General features: G+C 36.5%; 2 protein-coding genes across 3 annotated transcripts in view; both read left to right on the forward strand.

Annotated features, from left to right (window-relative positions):
* LOC129222294 (uncharacterized) overlaps positions 1-27,326 on the forward strand; it is a 249,548-nt gene that overhangs the window by 46,584 nt on the left and 175,638 nt on the right. The window lies entirely within an intron of this gene.
* LOC129222295 (AP-5 complex subunit mu-1-like) overlaps positions 1,963-27,326 on the forward strand; it is a 63,372-nt gene continuing 38,008 nt past the window's right edge. The window contains exons 1-5 of one of the 2 annotated variants that reach the window (XM_054856781.1): positions 1,963-2,133; positions 17,497-17,623; positions 17,806-17,907; positions 20,585-20,658; positions 20,786-20,858. In XM_054856781.1, coding sequence (XP_054712756.1) covers positions 2,066-2,133; positions 17,497-17,623; positions 17,806-17,907; positions 20,585-20,658; positions 20,786-20,858 — 444 coding nt within the window. In that variant the 5' untranslated portion in view covers positions 1,963-2,065. The remainder of the gene's footprint in view (positions 2,134-17,496; positions 17,624-17,805; positions 17,908-20,584; positions 20,659-20,785; positions 20,859-27,326) is intronic. The other variant, XM_054856782.1, reaches the window with a different exon arrangement.

The raw sequence follows: 27,326 nt of genomic DNA on the forward strand, positions 1-27,326 counted from the left end.
CGAAATTGAACAAAGCTACGTAAATCATTGATAATCGATCGAAACAAATGAGCCTCTTTTTTATGGAAAACCTCCATGCACTGGAAAAAAAAGCGCTTTTAAACATGCTAGGAACTGCAGCGCAGGATCTATACGAATTAGCTGGGTAATTCTTATCGGCAGGATCATCTCTGTATATTCTGTCATAAAAATTATCTTGCTGGCAAAAAGAAGATATTATAATATTATTCTTGCTTATGGAGACAATGAGAAGATTTACTGGATTTTCAATTTTACACTTAACCTTCTTTTCAAGTAAGTATCATTGTGATTGTTTATCATACAAATACTTTGTGAGATTACTTTCACCTAGTATGTAATAAAAATTAAGACATTATTGTTTTCATTAGTAGCTAAAAGTGTTTAAACAATGTTTTATGCAATATTGTAATAGCTTCATTTCATAACAAATGAAATCTTTAAATAATTATCAACCAAAAATGTTTTAAAGTCACTTGTTTCTTGCAACTTCCAAGTATAGGTACATATTCTCAATTATGGGACTGCTTAGAGTTCAACGGATTCTTTTAAATTTACTGTGTTTTATTCTTGGGCATAATTGTACGTAACTTATTATGGGACATAATATTATGTACTAGGTAGTATTGTAAAAAAATATTCACGAGAAATTGTTATGTGCTAAAACAGTTCCTGATTTGGTTGGGCTGAAGCTCTGTTCCACTCTTATTTTTAATCATTACTCAATCATAAATTTGAGTGTTGAAACATGCATATTTTTCTTAATGGGAAAGTTTGATTTTGAAATGTCTGGAGGCGCGCTTTTCTTCGTTTGTAGTGTCATTTTCTTGCAATCACTGAAAACTACAGGAATACTTGAATTGTTCTTTCTGACCCAGAAAAGTTGTTTTGTCCTTTTGAAATGAGTCCATTATGAAAAGTGCCTAATATGTTTTTAAAAATTCTATTTTTTTATTATTTTTAGTGTAAATGTAAAACCCATATGCATACCTAAAACTTTAAGCAATTGGCACTAAAAACTAATCCATGTTCTTCTCTACGATTTATTTATTTGTGTACTAATTCATTTAAATATAAAAAGTTTCCCAAACTAATTTATGTTTCACAACATATAAGTTACTCGAGATAAAGATCCTAATATGTCTCTTTACTTAGCCCTGTTATTGATCATTGGCGTAGGTGAGGATAAAAACCTACGACAAACTTTCCATTATGATTACTATTAACATTACTGTTGCAAGGCAACAAATTTAACAATGGGCTTTATATTTAAATATTTAATGGGGAAATTACATGAAATTTGCTGTTTTCCATCCTAACCGAAATAATAATTTTATTTTAGAATTCTAATTTTTCAGCGCTAAGTTGTACCTTAAGGTTAAGCAAATCATTTAGTGAAATCCCAAAATCTCTAAGTGGTTTAGTTGCTAAGATATAAGCAAAACCATGCCTCAGATTTCTCCCCCAACGAATAGAGTTATATCGACATTCGGTCTAGGAAGATTGGGCTCCGTCGATTGGGCGCTGAGTATTTTGGGTACCGGTAACTTTGGGCGCCGAGCACATTGGATCCAATGTTCCTAGCACCAAATATGCCCTGCGTCCAATGTTCCCGGTTCCCAAAATGCTCGGCGCCCAACGCCCAACAAACCCGGCGCCCAATGTTCCCAGCACCCATTAAAGTACTCGGTGCCCAAAGTGCTCGGCGCCCAATCTTCCCATTTCGGTCGACATTCGTGATTGCGAAAAACATTATATTTAAGAGTTGTTAAAGCATGCGATAAGGTCATGTGACAACAGTTAAAAGCTTTTGATCTTTGTTTCCATTTGGCAATTGCGGAGTTTTGTCTCTTTTTTATTTTGTTGTGTAAATAGGCAACGACGATATTATCACGTGCCAGTTTGTTTACCTTACATTTGTTTTTCCTTTTCCTACACGGACATTCTCTGTCAAATAATGTAAAGAAAACTCTCTGGTTTTCTGTTATGAAAAACTTTTTTTAATCATACGTGATATAGTTTAGTACTTTTTACGAACAGTTTCAAAATGAGCGTAAGATGTTTGTTGCTTGTTAGTGTTTCTCGAAATAATTTTGGAGATATTTTACTCTTCAGGTAAGTTTACAAAATTGAAAGTTGATTTTCCACTTAATATTAAAAAATTTAAGCTTATGCTTGATAATTTCTGCACGCATACCCTTTTTGAAGATTTATTCTTTTATCTCTAATATCTTTAATCACAACGCGTTAGGTTAATACTGAAATACCGTAGTTTCGACCTTTAATATTTTATTAGTATTAAATATCTTTGTGTTAAATAATTATGGGTGGGCTTGCCAGATTTCTGAAATGTTCAGCCGGGACCAGGGTATCGAGCATTCAAATAAGATACGACCTTTGCTGATTTTTAGCGTTTTAGATGGCAAATTATTCTTAATACTATGAATGGATGGTTACTAATTATGAACCTAAACCCAAGATTAATAATAAATGACATAAGTATATAAATTTAAATATTTTTTGTATATTTCTTTCATGCTAATATTTATAAGTTACTTAAGAAGAAACACTTGGAGTGAGGAATAAAAACTTGAACAACATTTAGACTACTTTTCATTCGCTATGACTTCTTTTAGAAAGTCTTTTTGAGTTCAACCTTGCTGTAAAAATCTTCACAACTCATGCAAAATTAACCTTTCTTGTCAATGTTACAAATGACGGAGTATCTATCCTAAATAATACTGCAGAGTTAATAATTTTTAGACTTTTTGATTTGCTATAATCAAATTTGTCTTTAACCGGGACATGAAGCAAACTGTCTGGGACACTGGAATTTGGTTTGAAAAGCGGGGACGTCTGGCAAGTGTAGTTCTGGGTAGGCGTGCCAGATTTCTGAAGTGTTCAACCGGACACTGGAAAAGACCTCGCCCCCCAGTGTCACTGGTATTCAAAAGGGTTCACACCTTTGGCCAGTTTTTTGAGGATTTTTGAAGGTAGTTCATTCTTAAAGTCGTGAATAAATGATTCTAATTATGAACCAAAACTAGGAGGTAATAATTCATTATCCAAGCAGATAACTCAAAACATTTTATTTCTTACTTGTTAATATTTATAAGTTACAGTAGACCCTCGTTTTACGCCAGAGTTACCTTCCATAGAAATGCAGCGTAAATCGAAATCGCGTGAATTGAGACCTAATAGTAGTATTAAAATAGGGGTTTGGTTCCGAAGATAAATAAAAAATACTTCATTCTAGAGATGACTAATTGTGTAATAAGTTTATGGTGTATTTATATCGATTTTTATGCTTAACATGCATAAAGAAAACATAAATTAATTTCGTGTACTGTTTATAAAGAGGAACTGGCAATGATAATCTTTTGGCAGTCATTAAGAATTTTTCTCTAATTCTTTGCAGAGCATTAATGCATCCATGACCACTTGCGTCATTTCCATGATAGAATCTTCCTTCACTAACAAATCAGAAAAATCATTTCTATTGTCTAGGAATGGCTCAAAATTTTCAATGTGAATGTTTTTGGTTGTGTGTCACTGATGACGGTATCCTTGTTGGTTTTGGCCTCCTTTGTTACTCCAAAAAACTCTTCTTCCAGTGAGTTCTGAATTTTGTGAGTTTAATAACTTTACTTCTGGAAAGAGCTTTGAAACTAATCGCATAAAATGTTTCTAGTGGCCCAAACTCGATTATTAGCATGCCCAAATGCAGTTGATTATGTGTAATCTGCAATCTTTAGGAGTTTGGATTTTGAAAGAGGGAAAATTTTATCTTTTTGCATTGCCGCATCCGCGTAAAACCGAAACCCATCCACGTAAAATAAAGTAAACGTGTCAAATCTTAAACCGCGTAAAACAAACCCGCTTAAAACGAGGGTCTATGTACTTAAAAATCTGAACCATATTTACATGTAATTTTCATTGGCTAGCTAGAACTTTTGTGGTTTTGTTGTGTATTAATTTCTACTTCTACTTCTTCTACCATTTGTAACTTCTACTTCAACTTGCAGTCCAGATGTAGTTTCGGTATGGCGTGTACGTATGGCAAAATGTTGTCCTTGAATAAATCATATAATAATCAATCTCGTCTTTCAATGGACTATGAAGTACAAAATATATAATAATTTGGCGACGAGGATGGGATAGATAATGGCTGAAATTACGCAGCTAGTCGAAGCTCTTCAAGATTTTGTGAATAAACTTAATATTACTGCTCCTGAATCAAAACGCAGTACTAAAGATGTTCTTGCTCAACAGAATTTATCATTTGATCGATTTGATGAATCATCGGAATCTTTTGATTGTTATTCACAGAGATTGGAAAACTACTTCAAATTAAAAGGATTATCGAATAAGGATGCGGAAACAGAAGAACTAAAAGTTTTAGTTTTGATCAACTGCCTCGGTTCCCGCCAATACCAGCTTCTGTCTAGTTTAACTGCTCCTGATTTACCTTCAACGAAAACTTATAAAGAATTGCTGTCATTATTAAAACAGCATCTATCGCAAAAACCGAACGTTTTGACCGAACATCATAAATTTTTTTCAAGACTGCAAAATTATGGTGAGTCAATATCTACATTCATTTCTTCATTAAAAGATCTTGCGAAAAATTATGAATTTGTTTCTCAATGTAATTTAAGTGATTGTTCGAAATCTATTGTTACAAATTCTGTAAATAGTAATTATTGTAGGAACGTAACCTGTAAATAGTTTCCCGTAATGAATATACAACCCCTATTTCATTCGGCTAAAGTATACGACCCCTATTTTCTTTCTTTTCATCTTTAACGGTCTACTACTTTACAGAAGCGTGTGGAATATTTGAGAAATTTCTTTTCGGTGTATTTAAGCCGTTAGCGATGGATAAACAGTTAGTTTCGATTGATATTTCGAACTGAGAGCATTTTGCTCTGTTTATAGCGAGGCATTTCGCTGTGTTGTTTTCGTATTTGGAAGTAAATACGTGTGTAAACGTTGAGTTTACGGTGTTGTGTGATAATTGCTTAATTGCTGATGAATAATTTAGCAGTTGTTGAAGATCTTTCCTGTACATAGTGTAAATAAATTTCCTGTGTTTTTATCAAGAACTGTGTCTTCATTTCAAGAAAGTGGAAGTCGCACCGAATCCGTTACAATTTGGCGCCCAACGTGGGGCTTCTTCTGGACTTTCTTGGAGTAAGTGTGACTTTGGACATTTTTTCATAAAGACTTTGAATTTATAGACTTTGTTTTTATGGTGATTACTCGCGCAATGGATGAACAATTAAAACAACTTCTTGACGCAATCACCTCTGTGAAAAGTGATTTGACTGCAAGTTTTACTGCAAATCAAGAACAATTAAAAAATGAATTAACGACTAACCAAGAACTGTTAAATAGTGATTTAACTGCTAAAATTACTACAAGTCACGATGAAATGAAAAGTGACCTAACGTCGATGAAAACCATGATGGAGAATCAACTAACCGCCATGGGAGATAAAGTCGATGCTCTGGAAGAAAAATTTGATACTGTGGAAGAGCGCATCGCCAATATGGAAAATAAGTTGGAAGAAGAAGACAAGAAATTGACTTCATTTAAGGAAGAAATAATTAAGGACGTGGAAAGGAGATTGGCGACCGCGGAAAGCAGCTCTGTACAGTTTGGCGCTCCCACATCTGTTGCTCGACCGTCCATTAAACTGGCCACATTTGATGGGAAAAGTTCGTGGCAGGTGTACAAGACCCAATTCATGATAGTGGCGGAAGCGAACCGATGGGACTCTGCTACCAAGGCCTGCCATCTTGCAGCATCCCTGAGAGGTGACGCAGCGGACATTCTTCAGACCCTTCCGGACAGCCAGCGCCTGGATTTCGCCGCCCTCACATCTGCGTTGGAGCTTCGCTTTGGTGAGAAATGCCAGAAAGATTTCAGCCGACTCCAGTTGAAGTCCCGTTTCCAGAAAACCGGGGAAACCCTGCAAGAGCTAGCGGCGGACGTCGAGAGACTGTCTCATCTTGCTTTTTGCGACTGTCCTGCGGATGTTCGAGACAACCTGGCACTCAACTACTACATCGACGGGGTTCGAGATCCGGAAATCCAGAAAGCTCTACGGATGGCAGATGTCAAAGACCTGAATTCTGCCGTTGTGTATGCGATGAGATACGAGGCCGCCCAAGAAGCAACCCGTGTGGATCGCCATCTAATCCGGACTCAGGAAGCTGATGAGTCTGATTCCAGGTCGTCCCACCTCGCTGAACTTGAGAGACAACTCGGTGACTTGACAAGACATTTGAGCAGCATAACAGCCCAAAAGAAACAAGAGCAGAAGTGCTGGAAATGCGGTAGTGAAGGACACCTGCAAAGGAGTTGTCCGGCTCGCCAAGCTACGCGAGGGAAGGAAATCACCACCACTAAAGCTCTGCAGATTTCCTCTTCTAGTAGTGGCAGTGATGGACTTTTCATTTACGCACATGTAAATGGGAACCCCTGCAGACTGATTGTTGACACTGGAGCCAATGTGACAATCATTAGGACAGATGTGGCTCGTGAATTTGGATTGAAACTGCTGTGGATATCGCCACGCGTAAGTCTCCAGACTGTGACAGGTGACAAAATTGAGATTGACGGTAAAGTGGACTTGGAAATAGTGTTTGGGAATGCCACCTTGTTGGCATAGAGCCATTATTTTCTTCTTGGAGAAATTCCTAAAGTTTTTAGAAGGATTAAAAAAAGTTTCCAGAACTTACTTCCTTCTTTTTTCGAACTTAGAAAGTCATCCCGTTATTTTACCGGCGCTCGAATTGTTTCCCAGAGCCAACATTCCCTGCATGCGTAGCATGCGTTTGTTGACCCGCCACGATGATGTGACGTCATAAGGAAAGATGTTGAGTAGATTCTTGCTGTATGCATGTGGGAAACAATTTTAAAGAATTTAGTTTTAAACTGTAAACTGTGTTGAGTTGTTTCCTCAATGTAATTTATGCATGCTTTTTGATATACGTCACGCCATCACGTAGGGAGATAGGGAATGCTATTTAAGTGTGAACTCTCAATCAATCATTCTCTTATTTTTTCACCTCTTGTTTTAATATGTTGTGACTGCAGTCCAATGTTTTTCTGAGGTGCTGAGATTGTGCCTGGGAGCTGTGTGCTCCGGAGTTCCACGTAGTATAGTGGATTCTTTTTAAAAGATGTAGGAAGGTTTGTCGTTGAGCCCAGCTAGAAATGCGGGCATGTTCCAGTTGTTGCCTTGAGATGAGTTTTTAAGTGAGGGATTTTCTCTCTAAAAATTGAGAGTTTAAATCAAGTTATTTTTTTGCTGTGAAAAGGCCTAACAAACAGGACCATTGAAGGTCCACGCTCGAGAGCTGGATTGGATGTCCGTTAGATGGATGGATGGTTCCTGTTGTCCAGGAGGACAGGTTTCTTTTCTGAATTCAGCATGGTGGCATGAATGGTCACGGACAATTTTGATAGGGGATCCAAATTGGTGGATCGCGCCCTCACATGTTGTGCCAACTTTTAAGGAAGGAATAGCTTGTTTGGTATGAACTTTTTAACTCGTTCATATGAACTATTCTGTTTATGGCATTGGACTCAAGGTTGTACTTATATTAATCTAGTCATATAAATTTTACTGGAACTTTAAACGATACTATTTTTAAGAAATGTTTCCTACTGATATTTTTGGGGGGATTTTTTTATTCAATTGTTGGGGAATGTGAATTTTATTTACACTTGTTATTATTTCCATGTTTTGACATATTTATCGTTTAATAAAATGTTTATTTAATTGTTAAATATGTGTCTGTATGTCCTTTCTTCCCGAGCAGATCATTCCACAAATTTTCAGTTGGGTTTGTTAGCTTAAAGCCTGCTTTTAGTTCTTTGAACTTCGGGTTTTGATTGAGCTATCAGTTTGAATTGCCCAACACACCTACCATCATACGGCATTCGTCGCTAATATCGCGGACCCCTTCATTCTCGGATTGGACTTTTTGAAGAAATATGACTTCACTCTCGACTTCAAGACTAATGAGCTGCACTCGATGAGAGAAGACATAGCCGTTTTCCCTGCAGAGAGTGATGTAAAATCCGCTCATCAAATAATAGCTCAAACAGATTTATCGATTCCCTCAAGGTCAGAATCATTAATACCTGGCTCCCTTGAAGAAAGCAATAGTTTTCGATTTGGACTCATTGAATACCCTAACCTAAGCAATAGCCTAAAAGGAGTACTGGTAGCATCTACGCTTGTGGACCTTTCTAGGGATGTAATTCCTGTGAGAGTCGCCAACGTGAGTGAAAGGCCAAGGAATATCCGAAAAGGTGAAGTAATGGCAACTTGTACTCCAGTAAATTGCATCATTAGAAGAATCAATTCCCCTGAGACTGTGTCTTCTGAGTCCTTGACGTCGAAGTTAATTGGGAGTGCGCCATTATCGAAAGATCAAAGAACAGCTGCGGAACAATTGGTGGACGACTTCAAGCATCTGTTTTCATCTACATCGGAGGATGTTGGCCGTACGAATTTAACGCAGCATAGGATTTACACTGGAGAACACCTCCCTATTAAACAGCATCCAAGACGACTACCGTTCGCCAAGAAGGAAGAGGTTGAGACCCTCCTGAAAGAGATGAAGGAGAATGATGTAATCGAACCGTCATCCAGTCCCTGGGCTTCTCCCATCGTCTTAGTCCGAAAGAAAGATGGCTCCACCAGATTTTGTGTCGATTACCGACGGCTGAATGAAATCACCAAGAAAGACAGTTACCCTCTTCCACGGATAGACGACACCTTGGACACTCTTTCCGGACACAAGTGGTTTTCGACCCTGGACTTGAAGAGCGGCTACTGGCAGGTTGAGATACACCCTGATGACCGAGAGAAGACAGCGTTTACAACTGGACAAGGCTTATGGCAGTTTAAAGTGATGCCCTTCGGCCTCTGCAATGCACCAGCTACGTTCGAGCGTCTTATGGAGACAGTGTTAAGAGGACTTTCCTACGAATCCTGTCTGGTCTACTTAGACGATATCATCATCGTGGGACGCAGTTTCGAAGAACATCTGGCAAATCTTAGGAAGGTGCTGCAGAAGCTTAAGGAAGCCAATCTGAAGTTAAGCCCGTCCAAATGTAATTTGTTCCGCCGGGAAGTGAACTACCTTGGTCACATCATCTCTTCTGAAGGTGTACAAACAGATCCAGAAAAGGTATCTGCAGTCAAGAGTTGAAGTCGTCCCGAAGACATCCATCAGCTGCGAAGTTTCCTGGGGCTCTGCACGTACTACAGGAAGTTTGTAAAGGGTTTTTCCAACATTGCACGACCTTTGCATAAGCTGACGGAGAGCAAGCAAAAGTTTGAATGGTCCAAAGAATGCGAAGATGCATTTCTACGACTGAAGGAGGCTTTAACATCAACGCCTATCCTCGCCTATCCTCAGCCTGAAAAATCCTTCATCCTGGACACTGATGCGAGCAACGAGGGCATCGGAGCTGTTTTATCCCAAGAAATTGACGGAAATGAACATGTCATCGCTTACTGGAGCAAATGCTTATCCAAGTCGGAGCGAAATTACTGCGTCACCAGAAAGGAGTTACTGGCCATAGTGAAAGCTGTAGAACACTTCCATCATTACCTCTACGGCCGAAAATTTCTGCTTCGGACAGATCATGCCTCATTAACTTGGCTTTTGAACTTCAAAAATCCGGAAGGCCAGATAGCCAGATGGATACAGCGGCTCCAGGAATATGACATGGAGATCAAGCATCGAAAAGGGTTATCTCACGGGAATGCTGACGCTTTATCAAGGAGACCCTGTCCTGAGAACTGCCACTATTGTTCCCGAATCGAGAAACAGTATGGAACGACTAGCCCTACCGCCTATCAGGTGACAGTGACTCCAATATCATCAGAACCTGATCCATGGAGTGACGACCAAGTTCGAAAAGATCAACTTGAAGACCCCGACATAAAACCAATTTTGGAGTTCATGGAGAGTGACAGTCGGCGACCTAGCTGGCAGGACGTTTCCATCTTTAGTCCTGCAACAAAAAGATACTGGGCTTTATGGAACTCGCTCCATTTACGGAACGGCGTGCTACACCGAAAATGGGAATCTGACGACGGCAAGACATCTAGGTGGCAGTTACTACTTCCTCGATCCAGGATTTCAGATGTTCTGAAAGAAATACATAGTAGTGCGACTGGAGGACATTTTGGTGTCTTGAAAACTCTCAATAAAGTTCGGGAGCGCTTCTTCTGGAGCAAGGCGAAGGATGACGTGGAGAAGTGGTGCCATTCTTGTGACGCCTGTGCTGCTCGTAAAGGACCAAAGAAGAGAAGCAGAGGGAAGCTACATCTGTACAACGTTGGAGCTCCTTTCGAACGAATTGGGATCGACATCCTGGGTCCTCTACCAAGAACTGCTGATGGGAACAAGTACATTCTTGTTTCCATCGACTACTTCACCAAATGGCCCGAAGCGTATCCCATTCCAGATCAAGAAGCTACCACCGTAGCAGAGACTCTAGTCCAACATTGGATCTCGAGATATGGAACACCTTTGCAGATTCATTCCGACCAAGGGAGGAATTTCATCTCTGCTGTTTTTAAGGGCCTATGTCAAATTCTCGGAATTGAGAAAACTAGGACAACACCACTACACCCACAATCGGACGGCATGGTGGAGAGATTTAACCGCACAATCCTGAATAATCTCTCACTTATGGTCTCCAGAAATCAACAGGATTGGGACAAGAAGCTGCCTTTGTTCCTGCTGGCCTACCGCAGTGCTGTCCACGAGACTACCGGATATGCCCCATCTCAGATGCTCTTCGGACGAGAGCTTCGGCTACCTTGTGATCTCGTCTTCGGTCGTCCTCCGGATGCGCCTTCATCACCTGAGGAGTACATCCAGGATCTCCAGGCCCGGTTGGAAGACGTTCATAACTTCGCACGAGAGCGAATCAACATCGCGGCGGAGAAGATGAAGACCCGATACGACACAAGGTCTACTGGACATGAATTCAACGAAGGCGACAAGGTTTGGTTATGGAATCCCATCCGACGGAAAGGTCTTTCACCCAAATTGCAGTCGCATTGGGATGGACCCTACAAAGTCGTTAACCGACTGAATGATGTCGTAGTGAGGATCCAAAAATCACCTAATGCAAAACCTAGGGTTGTACATTATGATCGGTTAGCCCCATACTGTGGCCATAGTTCATGAGTATTACGTAAACAACCATGGTTGATAACATAAAAGTTGTAGATAATTTTTGCTTTTAATGTTTAGTAATATTTCTTGTTATTATTGTGTTTTCTGTATCTGTTAGTTATTAATTAATGTGCATATTTGTAAACTTGTGATAGAAGTTTTGCACCCTTTCTGGGGATTGTACTGCCCGGGACGTGCAGTCCTTAGGAAGGGGGCAATGTTACAAATTCTGTAAATAGTAATTATTGTAGGAACGTAACCTGTAAATAGTTTCCCGTAATGAATATACAACCCCTTTTTCATTCGGCTAAAGTATACGACCCCTATTTTCTTTCTTTTCATCTTTAACGGTCTACTACTTTACAGAAGCGTGTGGAATATTTGAGAAATTTCTTTTCGGTGTATTTAAGCCGTTAGCGATGGATAAACAGTTAGTTTCGATTGATATTTCGAACTGAGAGCATTTTGCTCTGTTTATAGCGAGGCATTTCGCTGTGTTGTTTTCGTATTTGGAAGTAAATACGTGTGTAAACGTTGAGTTTACGGTGTTGTGTGATAATTGCTTAATTGCTGATGAATAATTTAGCAGTTGTTGAAGATCTTTCCTGTACATAGTGTAAATAAATTTCCTGTGTTTTTATCAAGAACTGTGTCTTCATTTCAAGAAAGTGGAAGTCGCACCGAATCCGTTACACTATGTTAAATTTATTATTACGTTCTCAATTTATTCAAGGATTGTCTAATTCTGATATTCGTGAAAAATTGTTGCAACAAGGTGATATTACATTCAAAAAGACAATCGAAATTGCTATAGCTATTGAAGCTGCAAAAATTGAGAACAAGGAAGTATATAAGAGTAATTTTTCAAATTCTGTTAACAAAGTATCACTCGGTAGTGTGAAAAAGAAGCGTCCACTTCAAACCAAAAATGAAAATGCAAAATTCAGAAGTCGCTCAAAATCACCCATGAAATCTAAAGGTGTTAATTTTAAAGAGCTTGGATTAGAGGGATTATATTTACATTGTGTCAAATCTAACCATAAAACCCAAAATTGTTTTTTAAAGAATAAACTAACTTGCAAATATTGTTCAAAACGTGGACATTCAGTTTTGGTTTGCATTTCTAATTTAATCAAAAACAAAACAAGAAATCAAAATGTCAACAACATTATACATGATCAAGATGACTTTGCTGTAAATCAAATTAATGATGTTTTTTCTAATAATTATGCAAATGATGATAAGATGTATATGCTGTTATCGAATTAAATGGTTTGAAACATAAACTCGAATGTGATTCAGGAAGTAAAGTAAGCATAATGAATATTGATAAATTTAAGAAGTTAAAACTTAATACAGTAAAACCTGTAAAGTTGACCACCCTTGTAAGTTGACCACCTGTCTATGTTGACCGCTTTTGTCAGGAACGGAATTAGTCCTATCTCATATAATGAAGGAAAACCTCTGTAACTTGATCACCACTCTATCTTGACCACCTGTCTATATTGACCACTTATGTTCGCCAAATTTGGTTTGGAGTATTGCAAAAAACTCTTTGTAAGTTGACCACTTGATTCATTTTTTTAAATTTTCTTCAGCATATTATTTTACTTCATTATTTATTTATTTTTTATTATTGTTCTTATTTTTTTCCATAGCTTTCCAAGAATGTTTTTTAATGCTTTGATGACAGAACAGCATTTTACTAACTAAACCCAGCAGCATAAAGCTTAATGCGGCTCTTTATTCTCCAAACTTGTTTTTCATTTGTTGTTCTATTTGAGATAGCTTTTTGTACTCTGTTCAATGAAAATAGGTGTTTGTGTCAGTAGAAAAGTTCAAAGTCTTTCCTTTCAGTTGCAATATATTGAGACAATACAGGAATTGTGCTAAAAAGAGCAGGCCCGGATCTATACATTTTGATTCCCCTGCAACAAAAATACGTAGGGCCCCTCCCTAATGGCCAGCATTGTCTATTAGTAAAGTGAATAAGTCTTAATGCTAGTTTTTTTTTTCTATTTTTTCTTCAATTTCTAAGGTCGTTAGCCCCTTTAAGGACGCGGGCCTCTCGCACTGCGGGTCCGCAGATCTGGGCTTGCTAATGAGTAAAGTTACATGTTTCTGGAGCAAAGGATTAAGAGATTGGACATTTTGATTTTGTCTTTATGAAGTGGGAGAGTCGAGCTTGTTGCTCTTTGTGCTATAAGTTTTACGTAAAAAGTCTTCAAAAAGAAAGTTAGCTGAACTTGAGATTAATAAAAAGTATGAAATATTAAAATTAACTGAAAATGGAAAAAGCCAGAGAATATTAGCTGGCATATATGGAATTTCTAAAACTAAAGTATAGTTAAAAACAAGGAAAAACTAACAAAATAATTTGAATAGTATTTTTGATTATTGTTTCACTTTCAATAATGTTAAACAATGAAAGTGAGTTAAACAGAAAGAGTAAGGGTGAATTCCTCAAAAAATGAATACATAGTGCAAGAAATGACAAAAAGTAAAAAAAAAATTATTACCGCCCTTTATAAGTTGACCACCTGTCTAAGTTGACCGCCAAAGTACTGCACCGCGAGTGGTCAACTTACACAGGTTTCACTGTATTCCAATTCAAAGAACAAATGTGTGTTTTCGAAGTTACACGTGTCAGATTTTCAAGCCACTTGGTATTGTACAATTAAATGTTTCTTATGAAAATAATTCAAGTTTTGAAGATTTATATATTGTGTCAAGTCAAAATTGTTCTATTTTAGGACGAGATTGGATTAGAAAATTAAGCATAAATTTAAATGACCTTAACAAAATTTCAAATGTTCCTAGTGTTGATGTTTCTGTTTCAAAAATTCTTGCTTCATATTCAGATGTGTTTGAACGTAAGGTTGGTTGTTTCCTAATTACACATGCTCCCTAAAATTAAATCCAGATGCTAAACCAGTTTTCATTAAACCTCATTCTGTTCCATACACCTTAAAACATGAAGTTAAGGAAGAGCTTGATAAATTAGAAGCAGAAGGTATAATTGAAAAAACTGACTTTTCTGAATGGGGAACACCCCTAGTTGTTGTTCCAAAATCTGATGGTTCTGTACGCATTTGTGCAGATTTTAAAGTCACAGTTAATAATCAGCTTCAAAATGCATGACATCCAATTCCTAGAATCGAGGATATTTTTAATAAATTTTTCTGTACCTTAGATATCTACAAATCATATTTGCACATGAAAGTCGATGAAGAAAGTGCTAAATTTCAAACTCTTTCAACCCATCGTGGTACATATTTAGCTAAACGGCTATTTTTTGTTATAAAAATTGCTCCAAACGAATTTCATAAATTTATGGATCAATTTGTTCAAGATTTAGAGAGTAGAGTAGCATATTTCGACGATTTAATTATCCAGGGTAAAACCAAACAAGAATGTCAAGAACGTTTATTTAAAGTGCTTGAAAAGTTATGTGAATTTAATCTGCATTTAAATCTTGCCAAAAGTAAATTTTTTGAAGAAAAAGTTCAGTATCTAGGACACATTATCAGCTCTGCTGGACTTCACAAATCACCAGACAAAATCAAAGCTATCTCTGAAACACCTCAACCTAAAAATGTCGATGATGTCCGAAAATTTATTGGTTTGGTAATGTATTACTCGAAATTTATTCCAGATGCATCTAGTCTTCTTTATCCATTAAACAAACTCTTATGCAAAAACATTCGCTTCAAATGGACTGCACAGTGTGAAGCTGCTTTTTTAAATGCAAAATCAGTTATTACAAGTAATCAAGTCTTTGTACCTTATGATCCAGATCTTCCGGTTACCTTAGCCACCGATGCCAGTCCCTTTAGACTCTCAGGTGTTCTATCACATGCAATGCCTGATGGAACTGAACGCCCAATTGCACCTGGCTATCCAGCGACAAATGGACACGCCGAAAGATATGTCCAAATTCTGAAGACAAAATTAAAGTGCATGAGATATCACCCAGGAACCCTCCATAGTAAATTGTGTAAATTACTTTTTCGTTTCCGAATAACTCCCCTACAAAACGGACTAACTCCATCTGAATTATTACTGAGACGAAAACTATGATCAGAACTTGATCTCATTAAACCAACAACATCAAAAGTAAACAACAGTGTTACACAGCCCGATTTCAACAAAAGTTATAAACTTGGAGAGAGAGTCCAATCTCGAAATTATACATCATCCAACAAATGGAAATATGGTATCGTCATAGAAAAGCTTGGACGATTGCACTACTTAGTAGAATTAGATGAGGGATATGTGATTAAACGACACTATAATCAATTAAGATCGTGCCAAGTAAGCAAACCGTCTTCAGATTTTCCTTTACCCAGAAGAGTACACTTCTCACTTCGATTACACAGTTCTTCAACAACCAGTCTCTTTGAGACGTCATGAAGAAGTGCATCAACCACCTGCTACGTCACAAAATAATGAAGTCAGTGACCCCAATGCTCTGTCCCAAACATCAGCAAAATCGACAGTGGCTCAAACTGCCTAAAATGGGCAATATCGCAAAAGCTTGTGTCTCCGGCACTCCAGTTCCTTTAAGGAGATTAAACCATCAACGAAAACTTGTCATAAAGTTAAATCTCTGAAGGAAAAAAAAATTGCAGAATTATTGTATCATTATTGTAAATAACTTTAACATTTATTTTAATTTGCTTTATTGGTTCTCATTTTGTATATATTTATTATATTCTACACATATATATGTTATTTGTAAATATTTAATGTCTTAAATAAATGTGGGAGAATTGTTGTGTATTAATTTCTACTTCTACTTCTTCTACCATTTGTAACGTCTACTTCAACTCGCAGTCCAGATGTAGTTTCGGTATGGCATGTACGTACGGCGAAATGTTGTCCTTGAATAAATTATATAATAGTCAATCTCGTCTTTCAATGGACTATGAAGTACAAAATATATAATAGGTTTTAATCTTATTGTAAAAATCATCACAACTAACCCAGTATCAATTTTGCAAGTTAATGTTACAAATAACAAAATAATTATCCTAAATAAACCTTCAAGATTAATTATTTTTAAGCTTTTTTGGACATCTTTCATCAAATTTATCATTCACCTGGATCTGAAGTAAAACAGCCAGGACAGGAATTTTAATTGAAAACTGGACAATATATTTTTAGCATTAATCGAATTTTTCAAAACTTGACTAACTGTTTAAATATTGCGCCAGTAATACTAGGGGGGGGGGGGGGGGTTGCAGTTTCAAAAAACTGATTTTTTTTCCTTTTTTACTTCGTCTTGCAGTTAAACATTTCAAAAATATATTCTAAAAATTTCAAGTTGTTTCGAGCAAAATTCTTAAAGTTATCAAGTATTCAGTCTCAGCTCCTTCAAGCTGTAGCTTCGATAGCTGCTGAAGAAAGTAGCTGTTCTGAAAGCTGCAGACGCCTAGAATGTCAGTGCTGCTTGTTTGGGGTTAGTTAAATGTAACATAAATAAATAATGAAAAACGAAAAGGCTGAGGAAATAGAAGCTGCTACAGGAACTGTCTTCTATGGAGCTGGAAGTGATGCCTTTTAGCTTCTAAAACTTAAACTCGTTTTTCTCAAAACCACTTTTTCAAAGTCAGTGTTCACTCTCATTTTAAAACCAATTGACCGATCTATTTCAAATTTTGTACACACATTTTGCATATAAAAAATCTCCCCCCTACTTTGAGTTTGAGTTTTTTTTTTAATGCGTTTTTTACTAACAAAATAGCGGAATTTTTCATGACAAATAGCACTTTTAACTTCAAATGGCTGCCAAAAATTTTAAAGTCAAACAAAAAAAGATCTGAGAATGTAGGGGGGAGGATTAATTAATACTTTGACTAAATTCAAATAGAATTTGATTTCAGATAAATGTCAGCTGAGATACAGTGAACACCGCAAATCATCTTTCTCCAAAAGTGCTCTGGGAAAAGCTCTGTCACCGGGTTGTCTGTGGATATTTTTATTAGTTCTATTAAAATTCAAGGCAACCACAAACGAAAAATGTTTTTTTTTTTTAACCTCATTTTTGAGATGTCTCATTAAGTTAGTATAAGAATTTAAGCTGAGGCGCATTATATTTTAAAAAATTAATTTTTCTCGAAACGTATTTTTTGCAGATGTAGCAGTGTTCTACTAGATGTGCGATATATCTATTACTCTGTGTAGCAAAATATTAAGCAGTACTTGAGCAGCAACTAAACTTTTATAATAATTTTTTCATAAAATACTTTCATTCCAGAAAATTTCCTACTGTCGAAAAACGATGCGAATCTATTTGGAAAGATAATTATGTTCCAATTCCTCCTCCTACATCATTTTTAAGCAACTTGCTTGTTAAACTTGGACTATCTATTGATTCAAAAGTAGTAAGTATAAAATAATATTGAAAATTATTTATTAAAATAATTATATACTAATTTTATGCATTGTTTCTATTACAGTAGAGTTCAAAGTTATTGTAAAACCTCGCATAATGAAATTTATTTTCTTTATTGATAAGCTATAATTTTTGTACTTCATTTTAAACCTTTTTATTTCTTTCGTTTAGTTTGTAAATTGGAGAGATAAAGCTGATGCTGAAATGCAACTACCTGTAATTGGACTATCTTTAGATAAACAAGAATTGTGGCCCATCGTTGCAATTATACAAGTGAGTGTTTCTTTTACTCCATTTATGATGTTTGTGCATAAACTGTTTTCATCTAGAAATGTGAGTATTAATGTTTAGTTATATTCATGTAATGTGATGTCATGAAATGTTGGGAAATTTTTGTTTCATTTCACGTAAAGTATTGTTAAATAATTTCCATTAGGAAAAGCAGTGATTTGTTTATTAAATCAGGGTTTGGGGAACTTGTTTCTATTTGCAACTTTGCATGTCCTTTCAACAAAACTTGGCAAGCTGTTTTTTTTTTTTTACTTTTGAAGAAATTAGTTTGTAAACCAGTATCCTGAAAGCACCACTCTAACAATTGCATGAAAAGAAAAAAAAATATATTATTGAGCATATAAAATAAATCAAGTTTCTGAGATAAGGACCATTTCAGTTTAATAGCTTATAGCTTATGGTAAAGATTTTCACCATGAAGTTTACTTTTTTTTTAAATCAAAAAAGGTTTGTTTACACAAGATGGGTCCTACTTTTGGAGTACCACAAAAATAACACTGAAAAACAACTGTTTGCTTGTCATAAACCAACTATTTGCACTTCCAATAGATAATATTCTTTTTTTTTTTTTTTCAAATATCAGGACAGTATATACCAGCCTATTTGAATCATTTTTGAGACCAAACCCTCTGTCAACCCCTGATTACTTCAAGATGATCTTCTGCAATAAACACATTCAACACTATTTTCATCTTCACTTTCATGTTTCTATTCTTCCTTTTCTGAAGAAAATGAAACTTGTTTCTCCCCTTATTGCATATTTTGCACAATATTGTTATTGGGCTCCCAAACTTTTCCAGTTACGGTACAATGGTACCCTTTGAAGATTAGTTTGAAAAGTGAATGACAAAACACTAGATTTTGATGCAGTGTACTTAATGATTTTAGATGATTATTTTTATTAGTAAACAGGGTGCAAATTTTAATTTTTTAAGTTCAAGTTTTGACATTTTCATACGCTAAATATTCCTGTATTTGTAGAACCACCCATTTGCACCAGATTTTTTATTTTGTAAAAGATAAGTGCTAAAAGTTTGTAACTGCAACTATTGTTCAAAACTTTTTAAATGCACACATTAAATATCATTTCTCAAAACTTGTTTGTTTTCTTGTTGAAAATGTATCTGAGCAAATGTTGTAAAACTTTTCCTCAATTTTGCAGAACTGATCCTCAATATTCGAATTTTAGGAAGAATGATGCTCCTCAAAATGAAAATGCTAGGGTTGTAAGTAAGTTCCATTTTGAAATGAAAAAAGAACAAGTACAGATAGAGCAGAGAAATTTCTTACACAAAAATCTCCCACCCTTACGCTATTTTTTGACATTGCTCCCATGATTTTTCAAGCATTTGTCATAGCATGGTACACCTTTTTGTATACCTATTCGTGGGATGGTGCCGCCTGTGCTGACTGTGTCTTTGCTCTATCTGTACTCGCTCTTTTTTTATTTCAAAATGGAACTTACTTTTCGAACGACCCTCGTACTTATTTCTTACACTGCAACTCAGACCACTATTTCTGGTCACAACACAACAAATCAACTAAAAAGACAACTAGTTTGTACATTCTCCTTAGATACATATGTAGGAAGAAACATAGGTATCCCATAGTATGAGGTACTGTCATTATTGGGGGGACTTCACCTTCTGCAATAATCATTCATTACTCCCATTTCATTTTCATCTATTTTATCCTGCCAACAACCTGGAAGGTAACAATATATTGACTTGAAGAGGCCTCTTACCTATGTGAAGCACATTTCAAAACAGAGAAGAAACTATACATTCAACATAAGAGAATGCTAAAAGGCCTTTGAGAAATCTTTTTCAGTCAATTTTCATAGACTCTTCTCCTGAGTTCTCTATAGTGAAAACTGTTTTTGATAATCTTTTAAAAAAAGGACAATATTCTTGCGGTTTCATTATAGATTTCTGTGGTTGAAAATACAGTGCAATGGTCCTACTAAAAGCCAATGAGCAATAGTTTCATTGATAATACCGTAATGTGAGAATCTCTCAAGCCCATAGATATCAAAAGTGACTATATACTAGCCTGTCCCGTCATTTAGGAGAGGTCAAAAGAAGACAATTGCCCCTCCTTGCTTTGAGAAATATCTGTATTTATGTATGTGAGCATAAATTTTGTTATTTTTTACTTCATAATACGCAGTGAAGATGAAGCCCAATGTTTCAGTGATAGCGCTTTGCGCTTCCTTGCCGCAGGCCCGGGTTAGACATGGTAGACTCAGACATTCAACCCTTTAGTGGGTTGATAAAATGAGTACAAGCATGCTTGGGAACTAAACCCTGGGAGTTCCGGGTTCAGCTGATCATCTAACCAGAACATTTGCCTTGTACCCCAGAGCCCTTGGTCTGGAAATCTGAGCTGGGCACAGTTGGCCTTAGCTCTCATGGGCTATTGCGCCACAGAGGTTGGTTTGGTTACCCAATGAATATGCATTCTTTGCCCTTTGATTCGATAAGCGTGTCACTAGCTGTAACTGCAAAATCAGTACAACTGATTGTGGATTAATAATTCTTTTTTGCAATGGGAAAACGTTTTTGCTTTAATTGCCTAATGAACCCAGAATTCCCACCGCCAAAAATATTATTATATTCCTTCAATAGCCTTTTAGTAAAGTATGATTCTTTTTTTACAGAAACCATATCTTGTTTGTTGCATTCCTCTTCTTGAAACCAGTAAGGAAGAAAATAAAGATAATTTTTTAAAAATGTAAGTATATATACTAATGAGTTTTAATATCAAACTGAAAAAAAAATGCACTCAAAATTATTAATCTTAATTAGTTAGATTTTTAAAACATGTTTGCATTTTGCTTACATTCATCTATTTTCTACAGTCCATCAATTTCTGTAGGATTTTCAGTGCTTCTTGGAATTTTGAACATCCTTCAGTTATCAGCTAAAGAAGAAGTAAGTGTATTATTTTGTATATAATTTAAATACAGTACGTAGTACATTAACTTATAAATTATGCTAACTCATTAAATCTGTTACATAAGCACTATTTAAAATTCTATAGTAGGCAAAACAGTTAACTGATTTTCAAGTTCTTACGTTGAGTTTAACCAGTTCTTGCTTTTTAAAAACATGAAAATTTAAATAATTCAAAAAACAATTTGTATTAACAGAGTTTGTACTAACAGTTGTGCTTTTCATTTATTTATTTAGGCATTTTCTGTGGAAAGTGAGGCAGAATTTTATAATTCAGAAACTTATAACTAACTAGGACTCAAAATACAGTCAAGCCTCCATATATCGAACTTCCACATATCAAAATTTTCTATATATCAAAATCCCAGCAAATTTTAATGTTCATTACATAGAAAAATTGTTTCTATATATTGAAAAAATCTCTATATATCGAAAAAAATTTCAAGACATTCATAGATTTTTTTTCACTTTAGACTGTTTTTCTCATGAAAAATGAAGGTTAGAGGAGAAAATTATGTTTACTAAAGGTTGCTAAGAAAGTCATAAGAAATCTGGGCTTGAGGGGTGTGTTGATAGGTCTTTGTTCCGTTCTGGAGTTCTTAAATCCCCTCAAGTGTATTTCAAATCTAAGTTGTAACTAGTAACACTGTAAAACCAGTTTCAAGTTATCCTTTTTGCCTGTTGATTATCATTCCTAGTCTTTTTAGCTTCAGTAAAAATCATTCAAGTTAAGTAGATTGATTTTTTTACTTTTCTCTTGATTACATTGTCAAAACGAAAATCCCCTCATGTTGCGAATCAAGTTGAACTGCTGAAGAACAAAGACGTATGAAGGCACAAAAATGTAATTTCCATTAATTTTTCAGTTACTAACTTTCGTTTAATTTGATGCTCATATAAATTAGAAATTGGGTTTCATGCACGAAAATTAGCTTTAATTTTAATGTTTTAGAAGATTTTTATGATAAAATAAGATCGTTTCTATGTATCAAAATTTCTATATATTGAATTTTCTTCCGGCAATTTGCTGCTTCGATATATGGAGGTCCAACTGTAATATCAGTTGAGTAGTTTTTTTTTTTTTTTTTTTGCTGTTTTATGTACATCGTTATTGTACAGTTTATTGTCTGCTGTGCAATTGGCAAAAAACTCTCTAATTTTTCCTCTAATGAGATTTTCGAAAGGCCTTGTCTTGATGCGCGCGTTTAATTTTGAAGAGTTATTCAAAAAACCAAAAAGATAACAATTCTAGGCCGTGGAAGTAGAAGCATCGCAGCCGCACAAAACCTCAGATCCAACGACTGCCTTGAATGCCAAAGAACAAAATTTAAAAGACTTACCCCGTGTTGCGTGTGTAGACGATAGGAAAAACACATTGATTACCGTATGTTCTTTATTTCATGTTAAACTTCAGAGCAGACAAGATGACAGGACTTTTGCATGGTGATCACCAGGAAAAAACATTATTCACTTGATAAAAAAACGCAAATGCTCGGAACACATACTTAAAAGCGTTCAAAAAAAAACGTGGAGCTGGAGCTCGCAAAATTCGTTAAAGATCAGAAAAGGGGGAGTTCATTCGGATGGTTGTGAAACTATCAAATTAAAATGGGCGCAGGACGTGCATGTTGGGCTAAATGCCTTTATTTTTGGTTCTTGAAGGATTTCACCAATATTGTCTAAAAGAAAAATCATTTTGTGACTTACCTTTTGCCATTCCGAGAGAAAACTTTGCGCGAAGAATCCCATCCACCTGCCGCCAACACTCAAATGTCCGAGTTTGAATCGGAAGTGTTCGGAAAACATGCGGCATGCTATGATTGGTTGTTGTCATTCGGCAGATGTCGGTAAATTTCCGAAGGAGCACGTGTCAATGACGTGATGAAATCATGTTGAGGTGTTAAGTGCTGAATGCCAAATTAAATAATGATTGTGCAACCTGCAAGCTGTGTTTTCTTCGGGTTGAGTTGTTCTGGCAATATGCAAATTAGGTAACGTCACATTGTTTCTGGAAAGGCCGAATCGGGCTATAAATACGCCGACCGGCTGGAGCTCACTGGCTTCGCTTCGTTTTTTTTTCTACTTGTCTCCTCGTCTTGTGTTGTGTGTTGTGAACGTGTTCGTCTGATGTCCTCCTAAATTTTTGTTATTGGCCTCTTGGTGAGGTCTGGTTTTTCCTGGAAAAGCACTGGTGATGTTTTGAGTTTGGAACCCGTGTGTTGTGATGACGTCTACAAAAGCAAAGAGTTCTAAGTTTCCCTGATGTGGGTTTTTTTGTTCTCCTGCGGAAGAAGATCGCGTCCATCCCTGGCATACCTTTCCTTGGTGTGGTGAACTGTGGCTCACGCGGTGTGAATCGACCTGCCTGCAATTCGTGGAAATCGCCATGCTGTCCAACGACCGGTGAGACGTCACCTTGGAACACCAACAGGACTTTTAAACCATGCATGGACCTATTGTAAGCCCTTTTTTCTAATTTTTCCGGGGGAACAAATCATTGTGTTGTAACCAATTTTCAATATGTGTCAAATAAATGTTTTTCAGTATAAAGAATGATTCATGTTTTATTTTCTCCGGGCAGACCACTACCTCAAATTTTTAGTTGGAAATGAGTTGCCTAATTTTCAGCTTAGCTGTAGGCCATAAACCTCAAATTATATCCAACAGGTGGTAGCAGAGTCGTGTGGTTGACCTGCCCGGAGAGAATTGAATCATTTCTTTATTATGGAGAAAGATTATAGAAATGTTGAGAAGTTGGGCTCCCATAATTGGGCTACCTGGTCCAAAGATATAAAAATGGTGCTCATAGAAAGGGATTTATGGGAGATTACCCAAAAGAAACCAGAAGGGGAGTTAACTGGTGCTGACAGAAAAAGATGTGGCCAAGCTTTAGCCATCATCTATTTAAACTTGGAAAAAGATACAAAAAGGTTAATTGATAATTTGGAAGATCCCAATGAAGCCTGGAAAGCCCTTAAGGCAAATTTTGAACCCCCATCTTTGGCCAGAGTAGCCGCATTGTGGGAATCCTACTTCTCTTGCAAAATGCAAGAAGGTGAAACGGTGGGATTATTCGCTGCAAGGTTGGGGGGAATTTTTAACCAACTAGTCGAAAATGGATATATTATGGAAGAAAAACTCAGAACTTTTCAATTGATACGGTATCTACCTCCTAGTTTCAGCAGTATTGTTCAAGCCATCTACAGATGGGAAGGAGAGAAATTCACTTTCTCGAAAGTAAAAGATGAACTACTAGCTGAAGAAGGTAGGATTAGGTATTTGGCCGAAGAGCCTAATATAGAAAATTCGGCAATGTTTTCAAAACCCGGAAACTCCGGAATGGCAAATGGTAAGGGTAAATTTCTTGCTAAAAATAAAGTTTGTTACATTTGCAAGAAGAAAGGGCATATTGCGTCGAAGTGTTGGAGCCGTAATAAAGTAAAACAGGATAGGAATTTTAAATTTCAAACCAAAGAAGACCCTCAGGCAGGAATGTTTTGTTCAGTAAATGAAATTTCTGCAAACACTACCTACCCAAAATGTGAGGATACATGGCTATTGGATAGCGGCAGCACATCTCATTTTTGTAGAGATAAATCGTTATTTGCCGAGCTAGAGCCTGTACAAAACACACAAATGGAGGTAGCTGTAGGAAATGTGAAGAGCCAAGTAGAGGGCATTGGGAAAGTGATTTTTAAAATTGAATCAGATGGAAAATTAGTTACCATCACATTGAATAACGTTTTCTATGCTCCAACACTGCGACGCAACCTAATTTCTGGTTCTTGTATAGATAGACAGGGCTATAAGCTCAAATGGTTGCCCGGAAAGATCTGTGTCTTTAATCAAGAAAATGTTAAATTATTTACAGCAAATTTAATAAATAAACTTTATCATGTTAAACCAAATTTTTATATTGATTGTGCAAATGTTAATTATACCAAAGTCTTTAAGACCAAGGACCCGTATGAAGGGGCCAATATGGTCAGTATTGATATGGAAAAATGGCATAGGAGATTTTGCCATATAAATATGGAAAGTATCACTAAAACGAGTAGACTCGGTGCAGTCCAAGGACTGGAGATTAAGAAGGGGCAAAAACCCAATTGTGACCCTTGTCAATTAGGGAAAATGAGGAAGTGCTCGTTTAAATCTATGCCAGAAAGGCGTACTAATTCTGCACTTCAATTGCTCTACATGGACCTGATGGGACCCCTTCAGACCGAGTCCTTGGGGGGAAAGAAATATATTTTTATAATTATAGATGATTTCTCAAGAAAGTCATATGTTTTCTTTTTAAGAAACAAAAATGAGGCATTTAATGTCTTTGTAAATTTTCAAAAAAGGACTGAAAGATTCCTGAATTCGAAAATTTTGGCTATCCGTTCCGATAATGGAACAGAATTTGTTAACAAAGATTTTGAAAACTATCTCACCAATCAGGGAATAAAAATAGAGCGGACCAATTCCTACACCCCGCAAATGAACGGGGTAGTAGAAAGGTATAATTTAACCATAATGAATGGTGTGAGGTCTATGCTCAAGGATTCTGGATTGGGGGATGAGTTTTGGGCTGAAGCCGCTCTTTGTTTCAACTATGTAAGAAATCGGACGGTAATAGGAAATATGGACAAGACCCCATTCGAGCTGTTTTCTGGACGTAAACCCTCAGTGAGGCACCTACGTATTTTTGGGTGTATTGCCTATGTAGGTCAGCCTAGGTCCAAACTAAAAAAGTTAGATATGAGGGCTACCAAGGGGATCATGGTCGGATATGCCTTACGTACCAAAGGGTACAGAATCTGGGATCCTGAAACCAGAACAGTCACAGAAACTATTAACGTAAAGTTTAATGAAAATGAAAAATGGGGGGAATTAAAAGTCCAAAATAAAAATGAGAGAAAATTCAACTTTATCAGGCCTATAAGTGAAGTTCAACTTGAACAGGAAATCCAGGAGAGTGTTGAGCAAACTCCCTGTGAAAAGATTAAATGGGTTAGAGAAGCCAAAAGGAGAAAGACCGGGGATAGGACTGATATTTATTATACAATTGCCGGTAAAAATAAAGTAAGATTAAATTCATTAAAACAGGTTCTAAAATATTGTAGTGAAAATAAAATAGAGTATAAACCAAAACTTTTTGACTTTTCATCTAAAAATCCAACAGTAGGGGAAATCTGTGACGACAGTGAAAGTTCGGGAGAAAGTGAAGAAGCAAGTTTGGTAGAAATTTTTATACCGAACTCGTATAGGCAATGTATGGCTACCCCCGAGGTGGACAACTGGAAACTGGCCATGGAGTCTGAATTGGATGTCATTAACCAAAGGGAGGTGTGGGACCTTGTACCCCCACCAGAGGGGAAACCAATTTTGGGAAACAGATGGGTCTACGACCTCAAGGTAAATGACAGGGGTGAAATTGTAAGATACAAGGCCAGATTAGTTATGAGGGGGGACCGTCAGTCAATTGAGTCATATTCTGAAGTTTTCAGTCCAGTAATTGAGTTTTCACTTGTAAGAGTTTTCTTTTCTATTTTTATATGTCTTTTAAAATGGTGTCACTCACAAATTGATGTAAAAAATGCTTACCTGTATGCTGATTTAGAGGAACAAATCTACATGAGACAACCAGAGGGTTTTGTCAGTAAAAGCCACCCTAATTTTGTCTGTAAATTGAAGAAGTCTCTCTATGGACTACACCAGTCCGGAAGAAACTGGTTCTTAGAAATAGACAGTGTTCTTCGTGGTTTTGGTTTTCAAAAATTAAAAGGATGTAATTGTGTATACCATAGAGACAAAAATACTTTTCTTCTTATTTATGTAGATGATATAATAATTCTAGCAAAAAATGAAAATTTAATTAAAAAGGTAATCAATGAAATTAAAAGTATGTATGATATTAAAGAAATGGGGAAAACCAGAAAGCTCCTGGGGATTGAATTTGTGGAAGATAAAAATAATCTTTTCATTCACCAAAGCTCTTATATTTCGAAGGTCTTGGAGTTATTCTCTAATTACTATGTGCCAAATTCAACCCTCCCAATCTCAAAGGGTACAGTTTTGTCGAAGGACGACTGCCCGAAAACTGAGGAAGAAAAAAGGGAAGCAGAAAAGCTCCCATACAGAAATTTGTTGGGTTGCATGGCATACATAGCGGGGAAGACCCGACCTGACATTTCGTATGCGGTGAATATTTTTTCCCAATTTCAAGCAAATCCCGGAAGAAAGCATTGGGATTTTCTATTAAGATTGCTAGGGTATTTAAAGCATACAATATCATACAAACTAAATTTAAGCTCAATCAATAGTGTAGATCTACGGGGATTTTCAGACTCCGATTACGCCGCTAATCGGGAGGATAGGGTCTCAATGGGAGGATCAATTTTGTGTATTGATCAGGTCCCGATTAATTGGAGGACATTTAAACATAAATGTGTTGCGTTATCC

Source organism: Uloborus diversus, chromosome 5, assembly GCF_026930045.1.
Source record: "Uloborus diversus isolate 005 chromosome 5, Udiv.v.3.1, whole genome shotgun sequence".
In the NCBI taxonomy this organism is placed as follows: domain Eukaryota; kingdom Metazoa; phylum Arthropoda; class Arachnida; order Araneae; family Uloboridae; genus Uloborus; species Uloborus diversus.